Genomic DNA, 22620 nt, shown 5'->3' with positions numbered 1-22620 from the left:
TCAAACATATATCACAATTGTATTCAGATAACCCTTGACAATTAAAACCAGGTACATGTTGCATTTTAGACAATGACAAATGACCTAGTCTATTATGCAAAAGAGCAAGATAATCTCTCTTATCAGTGTTTTTATTCTTCCTACTGACAGTATCCTTATTCATTCCTCCAGTAGCAGTTTTTGTATTCCATCCAAGAATCAACTGAATTACATGAAGACTTCATACCAGTCCCATCTTGACAATCAGCAGAACTGAAGTAGTAATATAAACCACCATGTTTCTTACCACTTGCAATGATTTTCTTCTCATATTGGTCCTGAAATAGCAAGCATCATTGGTAAATTCCACAAGATACCAGCATATTCAACTATTTGCTCACAGAAAGCAAATTATGTTTAAATCCTTCTACTAATAATACATTGTGTATTATTAGATTTTTATTCAATATCATGCCAGTCATTTTTACACATCTATGTGATCCATCAGGTAATCCTACTCTGATTTCTTTCTTCAACATCACTTTATTTATCAATAATCTATCATCAAATACCATATGATCAATGCTCCAGAATCCACAATCCAAACATAAGCAAGATTATGGCTCAAAGCAGAAAAAATGTGTAAGATTGTTACCTGCACAACTAGCAAAAGAAGCATGTTTGCCTTGCATAACTTTCATCACTTCCTGACATATTGTACTCAACATATCTTGATTAATGTGATTCTCACCATGATTCATATCTCCAGAATTATCATCAAGAGGAGTATCAGTCAATCCTTCTTGAGATGTATGAACATTAGCTGCAAACTTCTTGCCTCCAGAATTATAACCACCTTTGTTACCAAACATTCCAGGAACACCAGCCTTAGTAGATTTAATGGCATTATACCAATCTGGATATCCAATTATCTTGAAGCATTGCTCAACAGTGTGACCTTTACCTCCACAGTGATCACATTTTTTATCCATTTTCTCCTTCTTCCAATCTCTCTTTCCTTGGAATTTCTGTGTTCCAGTCATTATACCTCAATGATTAAACCTCTGTGCAGCCATAGCCTACTTTCAGTAACTTCCAAAGCACCAGAAATCTCTTTCTGTTTCTCAATTTGCTGAGTAATTGAGAAAGCTCGATTTATAGTAGGCAGAGGTTCCATTGATAATATGTTTGTAATAGTGTTGTCAAAAACATATTCAAACTAAAAAACTGCATTAACTTGTCTTCATCATCAAGATCTGTCAATCTTTTAAGAAATTGACAACTACATTTGCTTAAAGCCCACATTCACAACTCGGAAAAACTCTTAAAGATTTGAGTTCATCCCACAGCTTCTTAATTTTTCCATAATAGGCAATTATCGTCATGTTTTCTTGCCTTAATCCATCAATTTCCTTCTTTAATTGATAAATCAAAGGTCCATTCGTCTGACCAAATCTTTCACGCAATTCTTTCCATAAATCCGCAGAATTATTGATATATGCAAAATCATCAGCAATTTGAGAGTTCATGGAACTCAGAATCCAACTAGTAACCATGTAATCAGCTCTATTCCATCTAGAATAGTCTTTATGAGTAATTGCAGGCATAGGTATTGTTCCAGTTATAAAACCTTCTTTATTTTTAGCAATAAGTGCTCGTCTAACATTTTTACTCCACCTATTATAATTCGTTCCATTGAACGTAGCAGAAACAAGAGAAGCAGTAGGATTGTCCGAATTTGAGACAAATAGAGGATCACAATTACCTCCATTGTTCGAGTTTTGGACATTTTCTTCATTAGTTCGAGTAGAATTCACATCTGAATCCGCCATTATACACTTCAGAAACTTCAAGATTATCTTCAATCTTCAGAATAATTTGCAAATTTATCTTGCAAACAGCAATCACGATTGAATATACACAGAGTTCAATCACAATTAAGCTACTAAACCTCAATCTCACGAACGAGATTGTGGCTCTGATACCATAAAAGCAGAAGAAACACAGAAGAATTGTGTTTATTTCAGAGAGAGAAAGAAGACTCAATGAGTCAGATATTACAGCAAATGAAAGTTAGTTATAGCTAGTAACATAATAGCTATTTATATACAACTAACTCTCTAACAATATAAGCTGAGTCAGCACATTTGTAATAATTAGAAGTAAATAACTTATACTAATATAAAGTTTCAACGTATAAGTGCCCGCGATTAAGTTTTTGCTCTAGGCCCATATATTATCAATACAATTCTTTACATTGACACGATCTTGCCTCTACCACATCGCCAACAAACTTATTGTCCCTGATTGAATTATACTATCTCTTTAGGAGACATTTTTTAACTTTTTGAGATGTCTTCTGAATCATCAGCCACTACCTCAAAAAGGATTCCAAAAACGTAGATTAGTCTATTTTGTATAAGAATTTTGATGGCAATTATGTTGATTTGTATATTATGAATATTTTGTATGTATGTATGTATGTATATATATATATATATATATATATATATATTATATATATTATATATATATATAATATATTATTATATTTATATATATATATATATAGAAGTGAGTTCATATGAGAATGCATAGTTACATGAGAAATGAGAATGGATTTTACACGCTATAACTCTAATGAACAAGTGATGTAACTCCAAAAAAACAAAAATTAGAAAAAATATTTCGGAAAAAAATATTTTTTTTTTGGGTTTAAATTTTTTTCAGGGGTATAACTCTAATGAACAAGTGTTGTAACTCTAATCCAATCGTGTGGTTGAGATTCATTCTCATTTCTCATGTAAGGAGCATTCTCATGTGATCTTCCAATTTCAAGTCTAACTTTTGATTATCCTTGATTGAGTTAGGCTTGTAGGGCTATTTTCTTCTTTTGAGTTTTAACCTGTTTGTGACCTATTTAGTAGGTTACATGCATTATGTGTCGCCATATGATTGGTTTGAGATTTTTTTTTTGTTATTTTTGTTTTATTTTCTCTGCACTCCCCTCCTCTCTCATCTTTCTATTCCCTCTCCCTTAAGACCACCCCTCCCCTGCCCCCTACATCCCCAAAAGCACACCCCACGCCTACCCCCACCCCACCTACCCTTACCCCCGCAGCCCCACCCCTCCCATGCCCCTACATTTTCCACAACCAACATCCCCCCACTCCACCCCTCCCCTACCCCTGCTACGTTTCCATCAGCAGCACCCCCACCCCACCCCTCCCCTCCCCTTCCCCTACACCAGCCCACGACGCATCCCCTCGCCGGCTGCCACCCCTCGCCGGCTGCCACCCCTCCCCACTCCCAGCTCCACCCCTCACCTCCCTCGCCCATTCCCTATCGTCTCCTTTCCCCCAACATTAACCTCGCTCGGTGAAGGTGGCGGACAGAGAGAGAGAGAGAGGATAAATAGGAGAGAGAAGGGCAGGGGATGTGTTCGCAGAGGGTGGGGAAGGTCGCATGAAGAGGGGGTGCATGAGGGGAGTTTGCGGGGGTGGGGTGGGAGAAGGGGTGTTCGCAGGGGCGGGAGAGGGTGTGGAAGGGGTGTTTGCAGGGGTAGGGTAAAGGGAGGGGTGTTCGCAAGGTGGGGAAGGGGTGTTTGCTGGGGTGGGTTAATGGGTTTGTTTTAGTTTTGGGTGGGTTTTTAGTTTTTGGTAGGTTAATGGGTGGGTCAATGGGTTTTTGTAAAGTCAAACTCAGAATTTTATAGCGAAAATAATAATAAATAAACTTTGAAAATAAAACTTAGTCAACCAAAAACTCAACTCCAAAAGTCAAACCAAAATAAAGTCAAAAGTCAACCTCAAATTTAAAAGTCAATCATAAAAGTCAAAATCAACTATGAAAAGTATAAAGTTAACTGTAAAATGTGAAGTCAACACAAGCTCTCCAAATTCCCGAATCCATGATGCATCATCTTCAAAACCTGTAAACGACAATACTCTATTAATCTCGAGAGACTGCTCATAGATTGGGTCTCACAGGATCAATAAGGCATAATCATAATCAATACATACACACAAAGCACATAATCATCAAAGCTGAATACTACATAGTAAATAAATAAGACCTAACATGATATTAATAAATAGCATTGGTAAATAATAATATAATAATATCGCATACTACTTTTACTGAACTAAACTTCACAACTAATAAATTAATTAATTTAGATGGAATAATCAATGGAACGATTTGTTTAAACCAAAACCAGTCTTCAATCTAGAATAAGAACTACGAGCACAACTCCATACTCCCCTAACCTACGATATCGAGGAACCTTTAAAATAAATATAGGACACGGTGATGAATCTGGTCCCAAGAAAAGCCATGGGCTACCACCATGTACTCCAACTTACTTGTTCAGCATTTCAAACGTGCACAAGTCGAAATCCAATGCTATCCACACTTTACTTTATATGATTAATAATTTATTCACTTGTTGTGACTCACAAGTAGGTCAAATAATATCATCATTAAAGAATCACAAACTTCCATTTCTATCTTGGGATTAGGTGAGGTGATCATCAACTTAACAACCCAAGATTAATTCCAAATATTAAAAACATAACCTTTTCTTTATTTGTTAAACCAAGTCACCAATCAACCAAACTTTCATGGTGAATAACCAACTTACCAAATAAGGCTCTCGATCCCCATAAAGTAATTAAATAATCCATAGGGGACAACATGATTCAATCATGATATAATATCAACATAAGTATTAATCACTCATGTGAATTAATAAAATAAGTTCCCAAATCACATATGCTTGCATCAATCTTTCATACAAACATAATATAATCATCATAATCAACGTACTTCACACAACAACATAAAACATGCAAATCCAATTGAATATAAATCACATATGAACTAAAAATAGTTCCATATACATGATACTACATAAATCTCATCCTTACGACATGATACTTCCAACCAACACATAGGTATGTATGTACTTTGTGTAGACGAATCAAGAGGCCATCACTTTAACAAGCTTAAAAATCGAGGGAGGAAGAGCGAGAAAATAAATGTTTTTAATGTATAGGAAATTGTGTAATAAAGGGTATATATAGGTTACCCATTAGAGGTCCAATAAGGAGTTGGACTTTGATGGTTTAGTTTACTAAAGGTGTTTATAGGAAAAGTTATAAGATTTGTACTCCTCTAACCCAACATTAAAAAATCTTTTTAATTCAAATCCACTAGTTTTGTTATAAAGTAGTTTTTCAAAGTATGATTAGATGAAATATTTGATTACTTAAAATTATTTATTAATTACTTTGACTTTCAAATAATCAATCTTTTAAGAAATAAATTATATAAATACTAAAGTATACTCAAATATATATAAATAATTAAAATATATTTATAAAATTACGGGAAATTACATATATATGTAGACGAAATCGCTAACTGAGTTAGTGGTGAACCCAAGTTAGTCACTAACTCGGTTAACGCTTTTGTCTATGGGAACCACTAACTGGGTAAATGGTTTATCTTCACAATTTTTTGAAAAAACTTCTATATATTTACCTGGAAGGTAGTTTGGGAATTAAGTTTGAATAAACAGTAAAGTAAGAAATAAGTTGTAATAATGGAATAATTAATTATCTAGGAAAAAGATTATTGTTTTCCTCAACTCACTTTTACTTAATTTGATTTACTTTTTCCTGAACTTGAATTTTTTCGTTAAACTTACTACTTAATTGAACTTATTTTTGCAAAATTGGACTTATTATTATTTGTCAATTATATTTGTTGAATCTAAGTTATTTTGTTGAACATAAACTTATTTTTACTAAACTTAAATTCGTTGAACTTTTTTTTGTTTAATTGAACTTATAATTACTAAGTTTAACTTAAGTTTATTGAAATTAACTTTTATTTCTAGAGGTGGTAAAAATTGACACGACCTGCTAAATCAATTTAAACCCGACGTGTAATTATTAGCGGGTTTGGATTAAAATTTTCAACCTATTTATATAAGCAGATGGACCCACCATGACTATTAAATGGGTGGGGCTAGGTTAGGTGAACTTTCTAATACGAACCCGACATGATAATCCGTTTAATGATATGCTTTTATGAACATTATTAGGTTGGCTTGCAACAATTTGAATATCTTTCTTACCTATATAAGATTAATTTTGTGGTTGTTCTATTTGGTTCATTTCCGCAAGGTATTAGTTTACAAGAAGTGGGATAAAAAATATACGAGGTTGATTTGTTATATTGTATATGTGTGCGCTTGATAAACAGGTCAATAAGCCGGTAATATAATTCTTCAATAAACAGACCGAGCTAGGGTGAAAAGGTTGTTGATCAAATAGATCCGAATAGAATTGAGGGGGTTCAAACCATTTACTGATATTAAATAATTAGTTACTAGTTGCTCGTAAGAAACCTAATTGTTATTATTTAAGTATGATAAATTGTTACCTAGAATAACTTGTATGAACTATATGTATTGCACTCAGCACATATAATAAACTAGCATTTTTTGCACGCGATGCATGCTTGGATTTTTTTCAAGACAAAAACTCGATTTTTTTCGACATATGTAAAAGTCAAACTTTAAACATTAGACATACGAAGTATGATTATTTTTATATCAAAATTTATTTGGTTTAGTCTCTATCACTTAAGTCTCTAACCAGTCTTTTTTTTTTTTCTTTTTAAAGTTAAGTTCTATAAACAAAATAGAAATTTTATTAAATTTATTTATGATTTCTAATATTATAATTTTTTAGTTGATTTTTGAATTAAGTACACTACTTCATATATTGTGAAGAAAATGGACACTTTGATTTCAAGTCCAATTTTTATGATTATGTATTGACGTTGTAGTGTATTGGTTGTAGTTTGTAAGTTAATTTTTTGGTTTTAGTAAAGTTTCCTCATTTGAGTGATTATATAATGTAAATTATGCAATTCCATGATTTTAATTGACTTGTGAGCTAGTGATTGTTATAAATTTATTTCCAGTATTTTTGTTTGAATCCCTGTTTGATTTGTAGGTGAATTTGTAATTTAGAAAGGAAAAAGGAGTAATATAGTCTCTTCATTCGGAGATACCATAGCTCCCCCTTCCCTTATATAATAGAGATAACTTAAGAAATGCACTAGTATCCATCAAAAAAATTCAATAAGTATACGAAAATGTATATAATTGACTTTTTTTAAATAATAAGCTTTTTGAAAGTGAATAAGGATAAAATATAGAGAAAATATTTGTAGTTATTTACAAAAGATGTGTTTTGTGGTTGTTTTATTTGGTTCATTTCGACGAGATATTAGTTTACAAGAAGTTGGATAAGAAATATACGAGGTTCATTTGTTCTGTTGCATATGTATGCGACTAATAAACAGGTCAATAAGTCGGGCATATAATTCATTCATTAAACAGGTCGAGCTAGGGTGAAAGGTTGTTGATCAAATGGGCCCAGTTAGAATTGAGGGGATTCAAACCATTTACTGGTAAATCCGATATAATTTGACACGACATAACTATTTTATCAACTCTAAAATCCCATCCCTTCTATATCTCATCCTTTTCCTTCTTAATATCTATGTTACAATCTGTAATGAATGGTTCCTACACCCATTACAAAAGTTCTATAGTAAAGAAATTATGAGAACTGACGGTTAAGTAACTTGTCTTACTAAAGCAACAAGGTACTCCTCCATAAAATATAGGAAAATTTGTCAGGAATAATCCCACATTTGACTGGTCTTTCAAAAATAATCTCACCTTTGGATTATTCTGGAATAATCCTACTTTTGCTTACTAAATTGAGTTTTTGGTCCAAAAAACATAATGACCGATAACAACAGGTTATCAGCCTCCTTTTCCTGTTGACTACCCCACCCTCACCCCCACCATCCCCCACCCCCAATTCCCTGTTGACTACCCCACCCTCACCCCCACCATCCCCCACCCCCAATTCCCTGCTGCCCCACCCCCTCCCCTCCCCCTATCGCACCCCCTCCCCTCCTTTTGTCGCAACCTCCTCCCCTCATCGTAGCCCCCTCCCCTCCCCCCGTCGCGGCCCCCACCCCCTCCCATTCGCACCATCTCACCACTATCATCTCACCATTCGCACCCAACATTCGCACTACCTTGAAATCCGCAAAGAGGAGAGAGAGAAAGAGAGGAGAGACATGAGAAAGAGAGAAGCGGTGACGGGGAGAAAGAGGGGTTGGGGGCCTTGTGGCTGGTGCGTGGTCTGGTGGTTGGGGCAGGGTCTAGGAGGGAAAACTTACCGGTTTGCCAAGTTACAGGTTCTTGGGACCAAAAACTCAATTTAGTAAGCAAAGATAGGATTATTCCAAAATAATCCAAAGGTGGGATTATTTTTGAAATATCGGCCAAAGGCGGGATTATTCTAGGCAAATTTTCCTAAAATATATGTGGTCTTCTATAGTATAATTTGATTCTAAAGTGCAGAACAAAATAATTTACAGTATCATATTTTTAGATCTTAAGGCCTTGTAACTCCATTAAGGTCCATTAATCATTATTCAAAGTGGTATACAATATTGAATGATTAGCTACTAGTTGTTCGTAAGAAACCTAATTGTTATTCAAGTTGATAAATTGTTACCTAGAATAGCTTGTATGAACTATATGTATTACGCTCCCATAGATAACTAACTTAAGAAATGCACTACTAAGTACTACCCATCAAAAATATTCAACAAGTATACAAAAATTTGTGTATAACTGACTTCTATAGATAATAAGTTTTTTGAAAACGGATAATAGACGAAAATATAAATAATTCCTCTAGATAAAATATTTGTAGTTATTTACATGATAGGAGAAAAAATGCATGAAAATATGATACAAATTAGACAAAGAACCTAAAGCTGACTTTTAGGGAACTTAGTTACTGATGTGCAAGAATGTATTTAGGCTGCAAAATCGCCCACTTTTCTTGTTGCATACACTCATTGACTTCATGTGAACTTAAAACAAGGAATACAAAGAAGCAACCGTTACTTTTGCATGTAAAACTCATATTACAATATTTGATGAATCACACTCTAATCTTCTATAATAACCTCCATAACACAGTAACAATTTCTCATTCACATCACTTTTCAACCATTGTATCAAAAGATCACTTGTTAAAGTTAACTTTTTTACAAATTAAACTTGAAAATCATAGAAAAAATGGATAGGAGATTAGTAGATGTATCTCAAGCTGGTAACATAGATGCATTTTATGCATTACTTGAGGATGAACCTGATATTCTTAACTTCATAGATGAAGTCCCATTTACTAGAACTCCTTTGCACATAGCTATATTAGCTCAAAAATTCCACTTTGCTAAGGAAATTGCAAATATAAGGCCATCCTTTATTACCAAACTAGATCGTTTTGGCTACAATCCAATCCATTTAGCAGCTGAATATGGTCAAGTGGAGATGGTAAGAAGCTTACTAGAAATTTCGGGTGCGGCGAAAGAGGCTATCAAGGGTAAAGAGAACAAGACTCCCCTGCATTTTGCTGTTATGTCAGGGAAGATTGAAGTTGTCAACTTTCTTTTGCAACGTTACCCAAGTTGCATCATGGACTTGACTGTAAAAAATGAAACTGTTTTTCACCTTGCGGTGAAGCATAAGCAATTGGGTGTGTTGTTGGTGTTGCTTGAACAACTCAAATTGGCTTGCCAATGTCAAGGGAAAATAGCCTTGAAAGATGCAACTTGTTCTTGTATTGATGAGTGTATGGTGAGTATTAATGCTGTGATTGTTAAGGATTTGCTGAATTGTGAGGATGAGGAAGGAAACACTGTATTGCATCTGGCAACCATGATGAAACAACAACAGGTATACATATAGTACTTGTTTTCTCTAATCCCTCATAGTTGCTAGTACGAATTACTTCTTTTTCTAATGAAGTAAAGATCTAATATTTCGAAATAAATGAAACGCTTCTCTTTTTCTTCTGAGAGCTTTTTACAAGAAGTATTTCATCTAATTCAGAATGGAAGATATATTATCTCTATTACGGAATACTTTACATATTTAGAAATATAATGATAGAACTAAAGTGGATTATGTCATATTCTTCTCCAGTGTAGCTAAATAGGAATATTATTACATTCATGAATTCTTAGAATAGTCAGAGTGTAAAGTTTAATATGCTTAAAAATTGCTCCTTTGGATAGTTGAGACTTGAGACTTGAGACTTGAGAGACATAATAAAGTCACACATGATTGAGTAAAAATCATCCTTCAACAATTTTCATTTAATATGTGAAAATTTATTTATCCTGCAACTTAATAACAATACGTACCCTTTTGTAGTATAGAATATTTAAAAAATATACTTAGCTAAATGTTAGATAAGTAAACATGAGATTCGAAAGTTGTGGCCTCTGCATGACATGCAATTAAAAAGAGGTCAAGTAGACTAATGAGACAAAAATTTAGTTAACTAGAAAATAGAAATTGATCTCCTTAATCTATATAGTTCTCTCACTCTCTGTCCCAATAATGATTCTAACATATAGTAGTAGTACTTATTACGTGATATTTTGCTTGACATGTTATGCTTGATTGTTTTTTTCACCAAAATGGCTTATTTTTAGTATATTCTCTTTCAAAACAAATTTTGTTGACAAGATATTAGGAATTTCACTGATATTGTATAAAATATCATGTTCTAATCATATTAAAATTTTCTTTGTTTGTCCTAAGTGCTAAAATCCTTTTAGACATACATATAACTTAGTTTAGTTTATAGGAGGAGAAGATACTTATATTAAGATGATAAATATATGTATCAGTAAATTCTCAAAAGATAGGAGTTTTAATTTGCCAATTTATATGATTTATCACATCGACAAAATGTAAAAGACATGTGATCTAAAATATTGTGGCAATAATGTAGGGAAGAAATGAAGATCTTACTCTCTTTTTTCTTTTAGTTGTCCTAAAATCTAAAATAAAGTGCATATGAGAAGTGACTAGTAGGTTATTTTAGTGTAACAATGCAACCTTCTCCATCTTGCTCAATTTCCATTATACTTCCTCCGTTTCGTTTTTAATGCAACAAAGTAATATTTTATATCTCACAAATAATACCCCTTTGTTGCATTTAAAATGAAATAGAGGAAATATATGTCTTAAATTAAAACTAGAATTGATCTTATTTTATGTACAATTGGTAGAATCAATAATCACAAATTCAGAAAAATGAGCCAATAAGGACACTGCGTAGGATATTCCAAAAACAAAAATAAAAGATATAGTAGTCACTTATGATTTTTGTTGTGCTCAATAACTTAAAAAAAAAAAACTTTCAAAAGTACTAACTAGCTATGTTTGAACTTGCAGATGGTTGAAGCACTGCTGAACTGAAGCCCTAATTCTACTGAAATGAAAAACACCTGAATGACAATAATTACACTGCCCTTGATATCATATTACAATTTCCAGAGTTATCAAGTTATACTAAATTGAAGCAATCCTACATTTGGAATAAGCGAAGACAAGAAGCACTCGTTATGTAGTATATCTTTCCCCGCCCTTTGCGTAAAACTATGCATAAATGCCTGTTCTACGAAATGATAAAAAATACAATTAGCATAGATATTGGGATTGTTTATCATGATATCTTTGTTATAGTAAGATCAAAGACATGCATAATTAGTAGTAATAGCCATATGTATAGTTTTTACAATTAAACTTGTTACCATTAAAGCATCACTAGCAATATCTCACCTAAGTAGATGAAAGTATGTTTAGCTAGTCATAACTATATATCAGGTTGTAATTGTTTAAGCAAGCCATAATTGACATTGTATCACTTTTTATATGAAGATGTTATAAGCATAGTATCTTACAGAAATGTTTATGAATATGAGTATATATATAGTTAAGCCCTAAGAAAGGGACACGTCAAGGTGTTCTTTATACTTGATTAAAAGAAAATGAAAATAGATAGTTTTTTTTAGATAGTTATTGAATCATTGTGTTTAACATGGTAAAGCAAACAGCAATTCATACACATTGGTGTTACAGGAATGTCTCTTTTCTTTTGGCAACAAGTACAAACAAGCAACACAAAATCACTATTCATGACTTAAGATCATTTTATGGGTTACAAGACTCGACGCACAACATATTACAAAGTAAAACATTATTAGAGATAACATTATTAGCTTTTAGTACTACAAATATGACAACAAAAGCTTAAGTGACACTTTTTCCCTGGAGCAAGAATTCTTTTCTTGTCTGCGATCAACCTGCATCCAAAAGCACAATCAGATGATGAACCAACATTGATCTTATTATTAGAACTTCTCCTTCTACAACCATTCTTCACATGTGGACGAGGGAGTGTCTTGTCACTGTCTTTATTCTCACTAGTAGAATAATTGCTTATTGCAGCGGTGATAAAGTGTCATATTACTGCGATTTTAAGCGCACCACAATTAAATTACCTAAAAACTGCAGCAATACGACAACTTATTGCTGCGGTTTCTTCCCAAAATCGCAACAATATGTATGTTTTTAATATTACATAAAAGGAACCTATTGTTGCGGTTTGGGCGAAAACCGCAACAATAGGTACACTTTTTTTAAGAAAAATATTTTGAAATTAAAATCTTCATACTATTTTCAATGTTAAAATGCAATAAAAACTTAAAGTAACTAAAAGTCACTTGTACAACACTTTGAATCAATTTTTTGAGTATAAAATCATAAATAATGAAAATAAAACAATTACAGTATACAAGAGATAAAATAAAAGAAATCAGAAAACAAAATGGGGAAATGAGACTAACTAATTACAAATTATAAAAAAAAGTTGTAACTCATATGACCCAAGAGGAGGACATGCGAGCCATTTTTTCCTCTCTTTCACTCAATCAAAAACCCTAAAAAAGCTATAATTTTTTAGGGTTTTTAAAAATAATCGGTTTTTTCACCATATATCCCTAACAATTTTTTTTGCACCATATACCCTTTTAACTTTCCAAATTCACCATATACCCTTCACTTTTCAAAAAAACATCAACTTACCCTTTTGACTAACGGTGTTAGACTTCCGTTAGTCATTGGATCCTAATCCTCTCCTAAACCTAATTAACTATCCTAAACCCTAAATAACCCTAAAAATCCTAAAAAAAATCCTAAAAATCCTAAAAACCTAACTAATCCTAAAAGCCCACCAGCCCACCCCAAGCCCACCAACCCTAACAACCCTAGCCCACCACCCCAGCCGCAACCTCGCCAGCCCCCTCCTCCACCCCCACCAGATTTTTGCACCCTACCCTACCCCCACCGAATTTTTGCACCCAACCCTACCCCCGCAGTCGTGCACATGTGACCCCCCTCTCCACTTGCAGTCTCGCACCAGTGACCTCCCTCCCCACCTGCAGTCCCTTTCTCGCAGTCCCAGATCTTCCTTCTCTTTCTCTCCTCCGTCATGGATGAAAACTTCGATCTCGCAGTCCCGGATCTTCCTTCTCTCTCTCTTCACGCTCGTTGTTTGTTGGTGGGGTTACCGGTGAAAGGGGAGGGGGTGGGGTTGTCGGGGAAAGGGGATGGGGTGGGATTCCAGGGGAAAGGGGAGGGGGTTGCGGCTGGGTGAGGGAAGGGATGGAGGTGGGGGAGGGGTGGTAGGTGGATGGTTAGGGTAGGTTTAGGGCTAATTAGGGTTAGAAGGTAATTACGGTAGGGTTTAGGATTAATTAGGCTAGAGAGAGTTAGGGTTTGGGTTAGTTAACTTGGGTTAGAGGGGATTAGGAGTTTATGACTAACAGACATTAACGTCGTTAGTCATTAAGGGTAAGTTGATGTATCTTTTGAAAAGTGAAGAGTATATGGTGAATTTGGAATGCTGAAAGGGTATACGGTGCAAAAAAAAATTGTCAGGGGTATATGGTGAAAAAACCGAATAACATTTGAAATCAAAACTGTACTCCCAAAGTTTAAACTTTGGCGGTGGTTGAGATAAACAACAACAAAGACGACAAATTCTTAAAAGTTTTTAAATTAAATGAAAAAAGTTAAAGAAGGAGATGCACGACGACCCACTAGCCACGAACTAACCACGAGCCATCAGCGATTAGAGAGGAAGAGATGAAAGGCGGTGATGATGATGAACGGCGGCAACGGGAAAAGAACGCGAAGCTTGAACGATCAACCGACGAATGATTGTGCGAAGAAAGGTAGGCATTGATGGACCGCATCATGGATTGTTTGTCGGTGTGGTGGCGGTCGCTGATGGTGGTGGTGAGGCCATAGAAAGCTAGGAGGAGGAAGGATGGTTGTTGCATTCTTGCAGAGGCTAGCGAAGTAGGAGTGAGAGAGAGAGGGAGGAGTACGTAGGAGTGAGAATGAGGGACGGTGAGATCAGAGTAGGAGTGAAGGAGACCTGAATTGAAAGACATGGAGGATTAGGACTGTAGGAGTAAGGGAGAAGTGATAATAGGGAGAAATGAGAGTGAGGGAGGTGCGCCCAACTTATGTTAGATTTAGGGTTTGGTTTCTATTGCTGCGGTTTTTTAAAGAAACTGCAGCAATAGTTATGGACGTTATGGTCAAACCGGTCAAACAATATTGAAATCTCCCGTTGACATCTATTGCTGCGGTTTCCGCCCAAAACCGCCGCAAAAGGTTGATTTTCGAATTTTATGCTTTTTAAACGTGGTTTATTGCTGCGTATGGTAAAACCGCAACAATTCAGTCGCAGCAATAAGCAATTATTCTACCAATGTCTCCTTGCTGAAATAGAAAGTCGTGAACACTACTTCCCTCTCGAACCTCGAGCGCAACAGGATAAGGTTCTGATTGTATTCTTGACCTTAGTATCATGACAACGGCTACCTATAACACTACTCCTTACTCCGGTATCCACATCTCCATTCATGGACTCGCCCATAGCCTCCATGGCAGAGCTCTTTGTACTTGGATCTTTCAACTCCATATTGAAGTCGTTTACATCTTTATTCTGATTTAAATTATCAACCACATTCGAAATAACCACCGTCTTTTTCTTACATGCCTCCTTGCTCTTAATTCCACCATCTGAACTCATGACTAACCTTACAGTCATCATAGAACCATCCTTATCATTGAAACACTGAATATACTTTCCTTTCATTAACACTTGATAATCTTTCCTTGAAACGGAAATAAGAGAGCTCGACCTCCTCCGCCGGTTAGCAAACCGACACTTGGGCTCGGCCATATTAGAATTTTCAAATTTGAGAATGTTCTCAACATCCTTCATCCTTTCTTCCTTCACCTCTTCTCTGAGTTCAGTTGAAAGTTTCCCCCATTCTCACATGGACACTTTTGTGCTCCCAAGTCTTCTAAAATAGATAAATCATAAGATCCTTTTTTATCATTCAAACTCAAATAAAGTCATTCTCAAATTTGAGAATGTTCTCAACATCCTTCATCCTCTCTTCCTTCACCTCTTCTCAGAGTTCACTTGAAAGTTTCCCCCATTCTCACATGGACACTTTTGTGCTCCCAAGTCTTCTAAAACAGATAAATCATAAGATCCTTTTTTATCATTCAAACTCAAATAAGAGTCATCCTCTTGCACACTATCCTGCTCAAAACTATCATTCTACTCGAGATACGTTTTAACCTTCTTGTTTGGTAAAGAAACTTCTAATCCTAAACCTATTGGGATTTTAATCTCTTCAAGTTTCATGGATACATCCTTATTTCCAGGATCAATGTTAACAGCCATCAACAAGTCCCAATACGCCCAATCCTTTTCCCCTAGCTCTATGGCATCCATAGCTCTTCTAAATAAAGCTTTCACACTATCTGGGATGAAATCCAAGACGATTAAACAAATCCTACCTATCTGCTCGAATTCATTTTTTCTGCTAAAATAAGCTGCAGAGTTTAGGAGAATACAAATAGCCAGTTCAAAACATTCAATCATTTTCCTTTCTTCTGGAAATTCATACCAAGCAAGAATGACCCCTGCATATCCATATTTCTCTAGAGCACCATCAATTTTCTTTTGCTTAAAAAGTAAATTACCTTCCTCCTTCAGTTGCTTTGCAAAAACAAGAACGCCCCTCCAATTTTTTTGAACTTATGATTAAATCAAGCATAGCTTCATCTTCGTCCATTATCTCCTCACCCGCAGTGAGGAGTTGATTTATTTCTGTCTTAAGTCTCTTATAATTTTTCAAGGAACACATCTTAAAGGTTCAAGATAATTAAACCACTAGATAAAACCACAAATCCCAAACAAGCAAAAGCATAAAAACAAAAATCTGAAACTTTTTTTCCACTTTGCAAACAAACAAGCTAAATATTGAAACTGGTAGCAAGAACCATGGTAAAATTAATTAGATGAAGCTGGTAGTAACGATATACCCAACTTGATTCTCCAACACAGATAAACTTACCAAAAAAGGAAATTAGAGATTATTTATACCCAGGGATGGGCAAGGGTCTGGTCTGGGTTGGGTTGGGTCGTGTCCACCCAGACCCTAGACCAGTACCCTAATTTTTTTTTCCAGACCCAGACCCGGACCCTAAGGGTCTGAAAAAATTGGACTCTGACCCAGACCCTTAGGGCTGGAGGGTCCATGCCTAAATTCTTTATTTTGCCAAATTTTTAGCATTATTAATATCAATAATCATCTGAAATTCGCATGAAACAAACACAAAAAATCGCATGAAACAAACACAAGAATTCGCATGAACAAACACAAACATAAAAATTGGAAAAAACGAAACAAACATAAACTTATAAACTGAAAAAAAAAAACGAAACAAACACAATTCACAAACATATAAACTGAAAAAAAAAACGAAACAAACACAAACATAGAAACTGAAAAAAAACGAAACAAACACAACTTACATAAGAGTTCAGAATGGGTGTTTTGGTGTTTTAGTTTAGGTTTTAGTCTTTTAGAAAATCAGTTTGTTTTTTTCAAAAAAAAAAAGTTAAAATGTATATATTAAATAAGTTTAGGGTCTAAGGGTTGGGTCTGGGTCCAAAATTTTAAGACCAGGACCCTAAAAAATTCACTTGGATTCAGATCGGGACCCGGACCCTTAGGGTCTGAAAAAGTTGGACCTAGACTCTTAAATTAGGGTCGGGTCCAACAGGGTCCAGATAGGGTCCTTGACCCATGCCCATCCCTATTCACACCACACAATAACGGAGATATGTTGCGAAAACATAGCATCACAGACTAATTGCACCACTAAACGCTAGAAACAGTCGGAGACGATGGCTCGCCGGCAACAAGAGGACGGAATCGGCCGCCGGCAGCCTTGAGACTGTAATTATTGGGGGTACGTAATAATCTTGCTAAAGTTGCATTGCACTAATTAGCACCCTCCAAGCCTCCAAATTAGTTTGCACTAGATAACTTTTTCTTGTACGATAATATATAATGTTCAATTTAAAAAAAAAGTGGGAAGGAACGGAGAAATCTCTCAAACTAAACCTATTCTCTGTTACAACCATTTAATCACTAATCAGCTAAAACAATAACTTGCTTTCAAAAAATAATAAAATTTTCTTTTTTAAATTGAGATTGAAAAATTCCAATAAGAATCATACTCAACTTATTGGAGTCGAATACTAATTAGGTATTAGGTTTCATATGAATTGTGAAATACCCCCTTCTTATTGGTGGCAAAAACCCCCCAAACAATAAATAAAAAAAATAGAAGGATAATGGAAAAAAAAATGGTTAAGTTCGAAATCCCTTATGATTTTCTTTTTCTTCCAAGAAAAGTGTGAAAATGAGTAATCCTGGTATAAAAAATGGAAAATTCCATCAAATTCATTTTTTATATATAGAACTGTTTTTTTATTCCAATTACAAGAAAATTTCGATTTTGAAAAACTATTTGGATTTTAGACGTCAAATCAAATTCGTATTGTAGGATTTTTTTTTTAAGTTGGTAAGATGAATGGCCCTACTAGCTGGCACCTCGCACAAGAATAACCAGCCAAGTCTGCATGTCAGACTCCTTGGAGGGAGGGGGATGATAAAGGAAACCTCACCCCCAAAAAGCCCCTAGTGGGATTTGATCCTATGACCTTGAAGTCATGAGTCCAAACTTTTATTACCACTAGTCCAAGCTTTGCTTGGTATCCAAATTATAGAATATGTGAAACGAGAACCACAACTACTAATTCATCAGCTAATATATTTTTCGAATCCTTGGAGGGAGGGGGATGATAAGGAAAACCTCACCCCAAAAGAGCTTCTAGTGGAATCTGATCCTATGACCTTGAAGTCATGATGTCAAACCTTTACCACTAGTCCAAGCTTTGCTTGGTATCCAAATTATAGGGTATGTGAAACAAGAACCACAACTACTAATTCATCAGCTAATATATTTTTGAAAAGTTGAAAACTAAGCAATAGAGGTTTCATAAAATCTTCTAAGATGTTAATCAATAAAAGAATTGGAGTTGGTTAAATGTATTTACCAAAATGACCTAATCCTTTTTTTTAAGACCCGCATAAAGAGACAAAAATTTGTTTTTGCTTAACTTAGCTTAATCTTTACATAACTTATTTTCTTAAACAAAATATAATCATATATAATATTAAAGCAAGAAAAAATCATCCAATGTGGCAGTCAGCAGTGAAACGAGGCCTCACAATTCACGCCAAAAAATTGAAACATTGCAGTATTTGAACATGTGGCATTCTCCAAATCAATGTATTCCTAATTTGATACAATATATTCCGAACACTATCTTTAGGATTCTTATTATATTGTATTCCTAATTTGTAAAACTACCAATTTTTCATGACCATTTTTTATGGAGCTCAATCAGTTGGAAATTATATATTCTTTTTATCAAAAGAATGTAACTAAGGGAAATTATAATATTATTATCATAGAAAAATGTTAATTATTTTTAAAGTAAACATGATCTTTAGCAACATTTTTTATAAATGTTAATTTCATCAATCATACACAAAGAATGTATGTACCTATTTTAAAATCTGAATATGATTTTGCCTTATTATTTGCTTATTGGTAAAAGTTAATTTGAGAAATTGTACCTAAAGAGCAAACCCACATATTCTGAAAATACATGGCTTAAGCTTTAATGTACTCCTTATTTGTATAACTGTTAATTTTACGACCATTTCTTCTATTGAAAAAATCGTTACCTTTTTTGAAAAGGTAACACCATCTTACATATTATTGGGGAATTATATCCAATGAAAATAGCCACATATGCTCAAAATATATGGGATATGAATTGGCGTAATTTATGAAATATGGACATACATATGGTAATAATACTAACATTTTATTTTAGATTATAGAACAAATTTGGTGCAAGTATCAAGCAATATGATAGAAATTCGTTCACAATCAAACAAAAAGAACCAATATAATGTTACGAAATATTGCAATTTTATTTCATAAAATTCATTCCAAAAAACTATATAAATTTCGAAAGCAAAAGCAAAGTTTTTTGAATATTATACTAAAAAAACACAATCGATTATGGGTCCTATATAATACTGATACCAATTCTTTAACGATGACTACAATACAATACATAAATCATCTCATTACTTAATAAGATACATGTGGCATAAGGAATAAGAATCATGTACCCGTGGAAAGAAAAAAAATGAAAATAACAAAGAGGAAAAAATTAGTAGCATAGAACTGATTTTGATGGGCGAACAGGTTTGTAACTAAAGTCATTTTTTTCATCTTTAATATTGTCTTAATCTATCCTATATTACAAATGTTCATTTATAATAATTGTTTTCTTCACTTTTTGTATGGTTAAATAAGGGAGACAAGATTGAAATATCTTGCCGAAAGAATCTAATTGATACATTCAAAAATCTCATAAAGCAAGGCGCGTTTAAAGAGTTCCGGACTTTTGGCGTGAATGAGAATTCAGGATCGGCGAGACTTCGAAATGACTTCAGAATTACACTTAACTATTGTTCTCAAATTAGTGACTCCGATGAGTCTGCTATACCTGAGCATGGACTGAATTTGGTTTCCTTTGATGATATTTTATCAAAAAAGATTCCAATTGTCCACTACATTGGTATTTTACACTTAACTTTTCTTCAACTACTAAATGGTTATCCTAAATATGTGTGTCAATTAATTATTTCAAAAATCCTTTTTTTGCAGATTTTATTGGAGAAGTAACAACTTACAGTCCTATTACTATAAATGATAATTTGAGATTTATGACTTTGGAATTGATTGATTTAGAGTAAGCACTAACAAATTTGTTTTGTTCAACATTTGTTTAACCATGCAAGAAGGAGGACTTCAACCTGCGTTTTTTTTTCAAATTTTGACAGGCATAGAACTATAACGTATGTAATATGGGGCATGTATGCGGATCAATTTACAGCTTATGCATCTATCAATGGAGAAAAGGGTCCAATTATAATTGTGGTTCAGTTAGGGCAAAGAATTAGTTATCAAGGTATGTTAATATGATTCCTCTACTCTAAGTAAACCCTTTTTTTCTAGAATGATTAACAAATATCCCGTAGAACTTTCCTTTTTTAAATTATATTCGATTTACATTAAAAACAAAAAAATTAGATAAGTTTATTAATCTAAATATACATATATGCATATATACATATATATTACATATCAATACACACTGTTAAATTATATGATGTGGTGTAGGGGAGGTTCGAGTTTCTAACTCTCGATATGCAACAAGACTATTCATTAATGAGGATATTCCAGAGATAAAGTACTTCAAGCAAAGGTACTTCCATATAAACCGTGTTAGTATGTTTTTTTTTTTCAAAAAATAAAGGAATCACTAAGCTATTAGTAAAGAAAACGATGAATTGTAAAGGATAATGTTAAGATTTTACCATAAAAACAATTTATCTCATATGGTACAGTATAGTATAATGTGATGTATAGTAGATTTTGGGTTTCTTTTAAACAATATATATTTATAGTCAACCATATACATTTAAACATAATTTTTTGCAATAAAAAATATTCCTAACCACTTATGATCAATCTTATCATGATATTATTGCAATCTTATGAATACTAAAAGATGACGATTTATAATATGATTTGTATATACATCATGATTCAGCTGCCTAACCAAAAAGAAGAAAACAAAAATCAATAACTTAAAAGCAAATATGTTACTGTCGTACAAGCACTATTCTAAGAAATTAAATTGATGACTTAGCACATGTTCTCAATTCTAACTAATAAATATACAAAACTTAGCACACTTTATGTTGGTGATATACGAAATTAAATTCCCATATTCTCAATTTAACTGATTAATAGTCACATGTATATGTTGCTAATTTTTAAAAAAATTGAAAATGAACATTTTATATATGAATATTGCCAAATGGAAGTTTTTAAATTTACTATCATTCATTTGTAATATAATCATATATAATAGTTTAAAGTATGATCAAACGCATTATTTAACTATCACATATTTAATAAAAAGAAAAATGCCAATCACATATTTGATACCTAGATTTTCACTGAAAATCAAATTTGAAAAAAAGAGGGATCTTTTCAATATTATTTAGATTATTAAAAAATAAAAAAAATAGCCAACAATTTCAGTAGGTAAGTATGAGAAACTGCAAGTGCATTGTTTTGTTTATGCATATGCAAACATGATATTATAAGTGCAAAATTTACACGTCTATGTTGTATATTAGATTGCGCTTCGATAATGATTAATTTTTTTTTAAGAAACAAGAGGATTGCTTTAGGAGAACTATCACTTTCTAAAAAGTTGTCAAATGTCTCAACAGAGACAAATGAATTTCTCAAAGAATAGTATATTATTGACATGTGTGATCCTTATTTGTAGTTGAAATTCGAGATTTCTCAGAGTGGATATTAAATATTGGGGATGGGGAGGCGGGAGAGCCTAATGATGGAGAGGCGGGAGAGCCTAATGATGGGGAGGGCTGTGTAGAAATTTCTGACGATATACTGATTGATGGAGGAGATGACCCTATCGCGGCCGTAGTCGACAACACATATCCTGACATAGAAGTTCATTTATGGGAAGCAACTTATTTCCAAGAGAGAGCTATACTTGCGCCAACACATGACATAGTTGAGACGGTTAACGATCATGTGTTGTCCCAATTGCCTGGTGAAGAAAGAACTTACCTTAGTTTTGATGCAATTTCAAAAGAAGAGACAAACTTTGGAGTACATGAAATATATTCAAACGAATTTCTTAATACAATCAAATGCCCTGGGTTTAGCAAATCATAATGTGAGACTAAAGGTTGGGGCACCGATAATGCTTCTCAGGAATATTGACCAAACTTATGGGTTAATATAAATTATTTTAAGGATATTTCACATGAAGTATATTCAAACGAAGAAGTGTTTCAAAATGTTTAAGTACTGACTGACTAATGAAGATAGTTGCCTAATTTGTTAATATAAATTATTTTAAGGATATTTATGGAAATTGTTATTTATTAATTTTAAATTCAGCACTTAAGTATATAAGGTTCACCTTATTAACTTTCTTTCCAATAAAATAGCTATTAAATCTGTTACTAAATTGATGATACCTTTATATGTATCCTAATATTATCACGTCTATGTTGTATATTAATTTGTTCAATGAT

The 22620-nt window shown here is 33.7% G+C and overlaps 2 protein-coding genes across 2 annotated transcripts; both read left to right on the top strand.

Moving 5' to 3' along the window:
• Window positions 1-9166: 9166 nt before the first annotated feature.
• Window positions 9167-9838, top strand: LOC104892828 (ankyrin repeat-containing protein BDA1). Its single transcript, XM_010678836.3, has one exon. It carries the CDS (start codon window positions 9167-9169, stop codon window positions 9836-9838), a length of 672 nt encoding a protein of 223 aa, XP_010677138.2.
• Window positions 9839-19663: 9825 nt separating this feature from the next.
• LOC125497902 (uncharacterized) lies at window positions 19664-22255 on the top strand. The gene is made up of 5 exons (XM_048645617.1): window positions 19664-19675; window positions 19787-20051; window positions 20141-20225; window positions 20317-20444; window positions 21840-22255. The coding sequence occupies exons 1-5, from the start codon at window positions 19664-19666 to the stop codon at window positions 22253-22255; spliced, it is 906 nt and encodes a 301-aa protein (XP_048501574.1).
• Window positions 22256-22620: the final 365 nt, after the last annotated feature.

This window comes from Beta vulgaris, chromosome 5 (assembly GCF_026745355.1).
Source record: "Beta vulgaris subsp. vulgaris cultivar EL10 chromosome 5, EL10.2, whole genome shotgun sequence".
In the NCBI taxonomy this organism is placed as follows: Eukaryota; Viridiplantae; Streptophyta; class Magnoliopsida; order Caryophyllales; family Amaranthaceae; genus Beta; species Beta vulgaris.
Note: the sequence above shows the minus strand (reverse complement) of the source record. Positions and strands in the feature narration are given on the sequence as shown.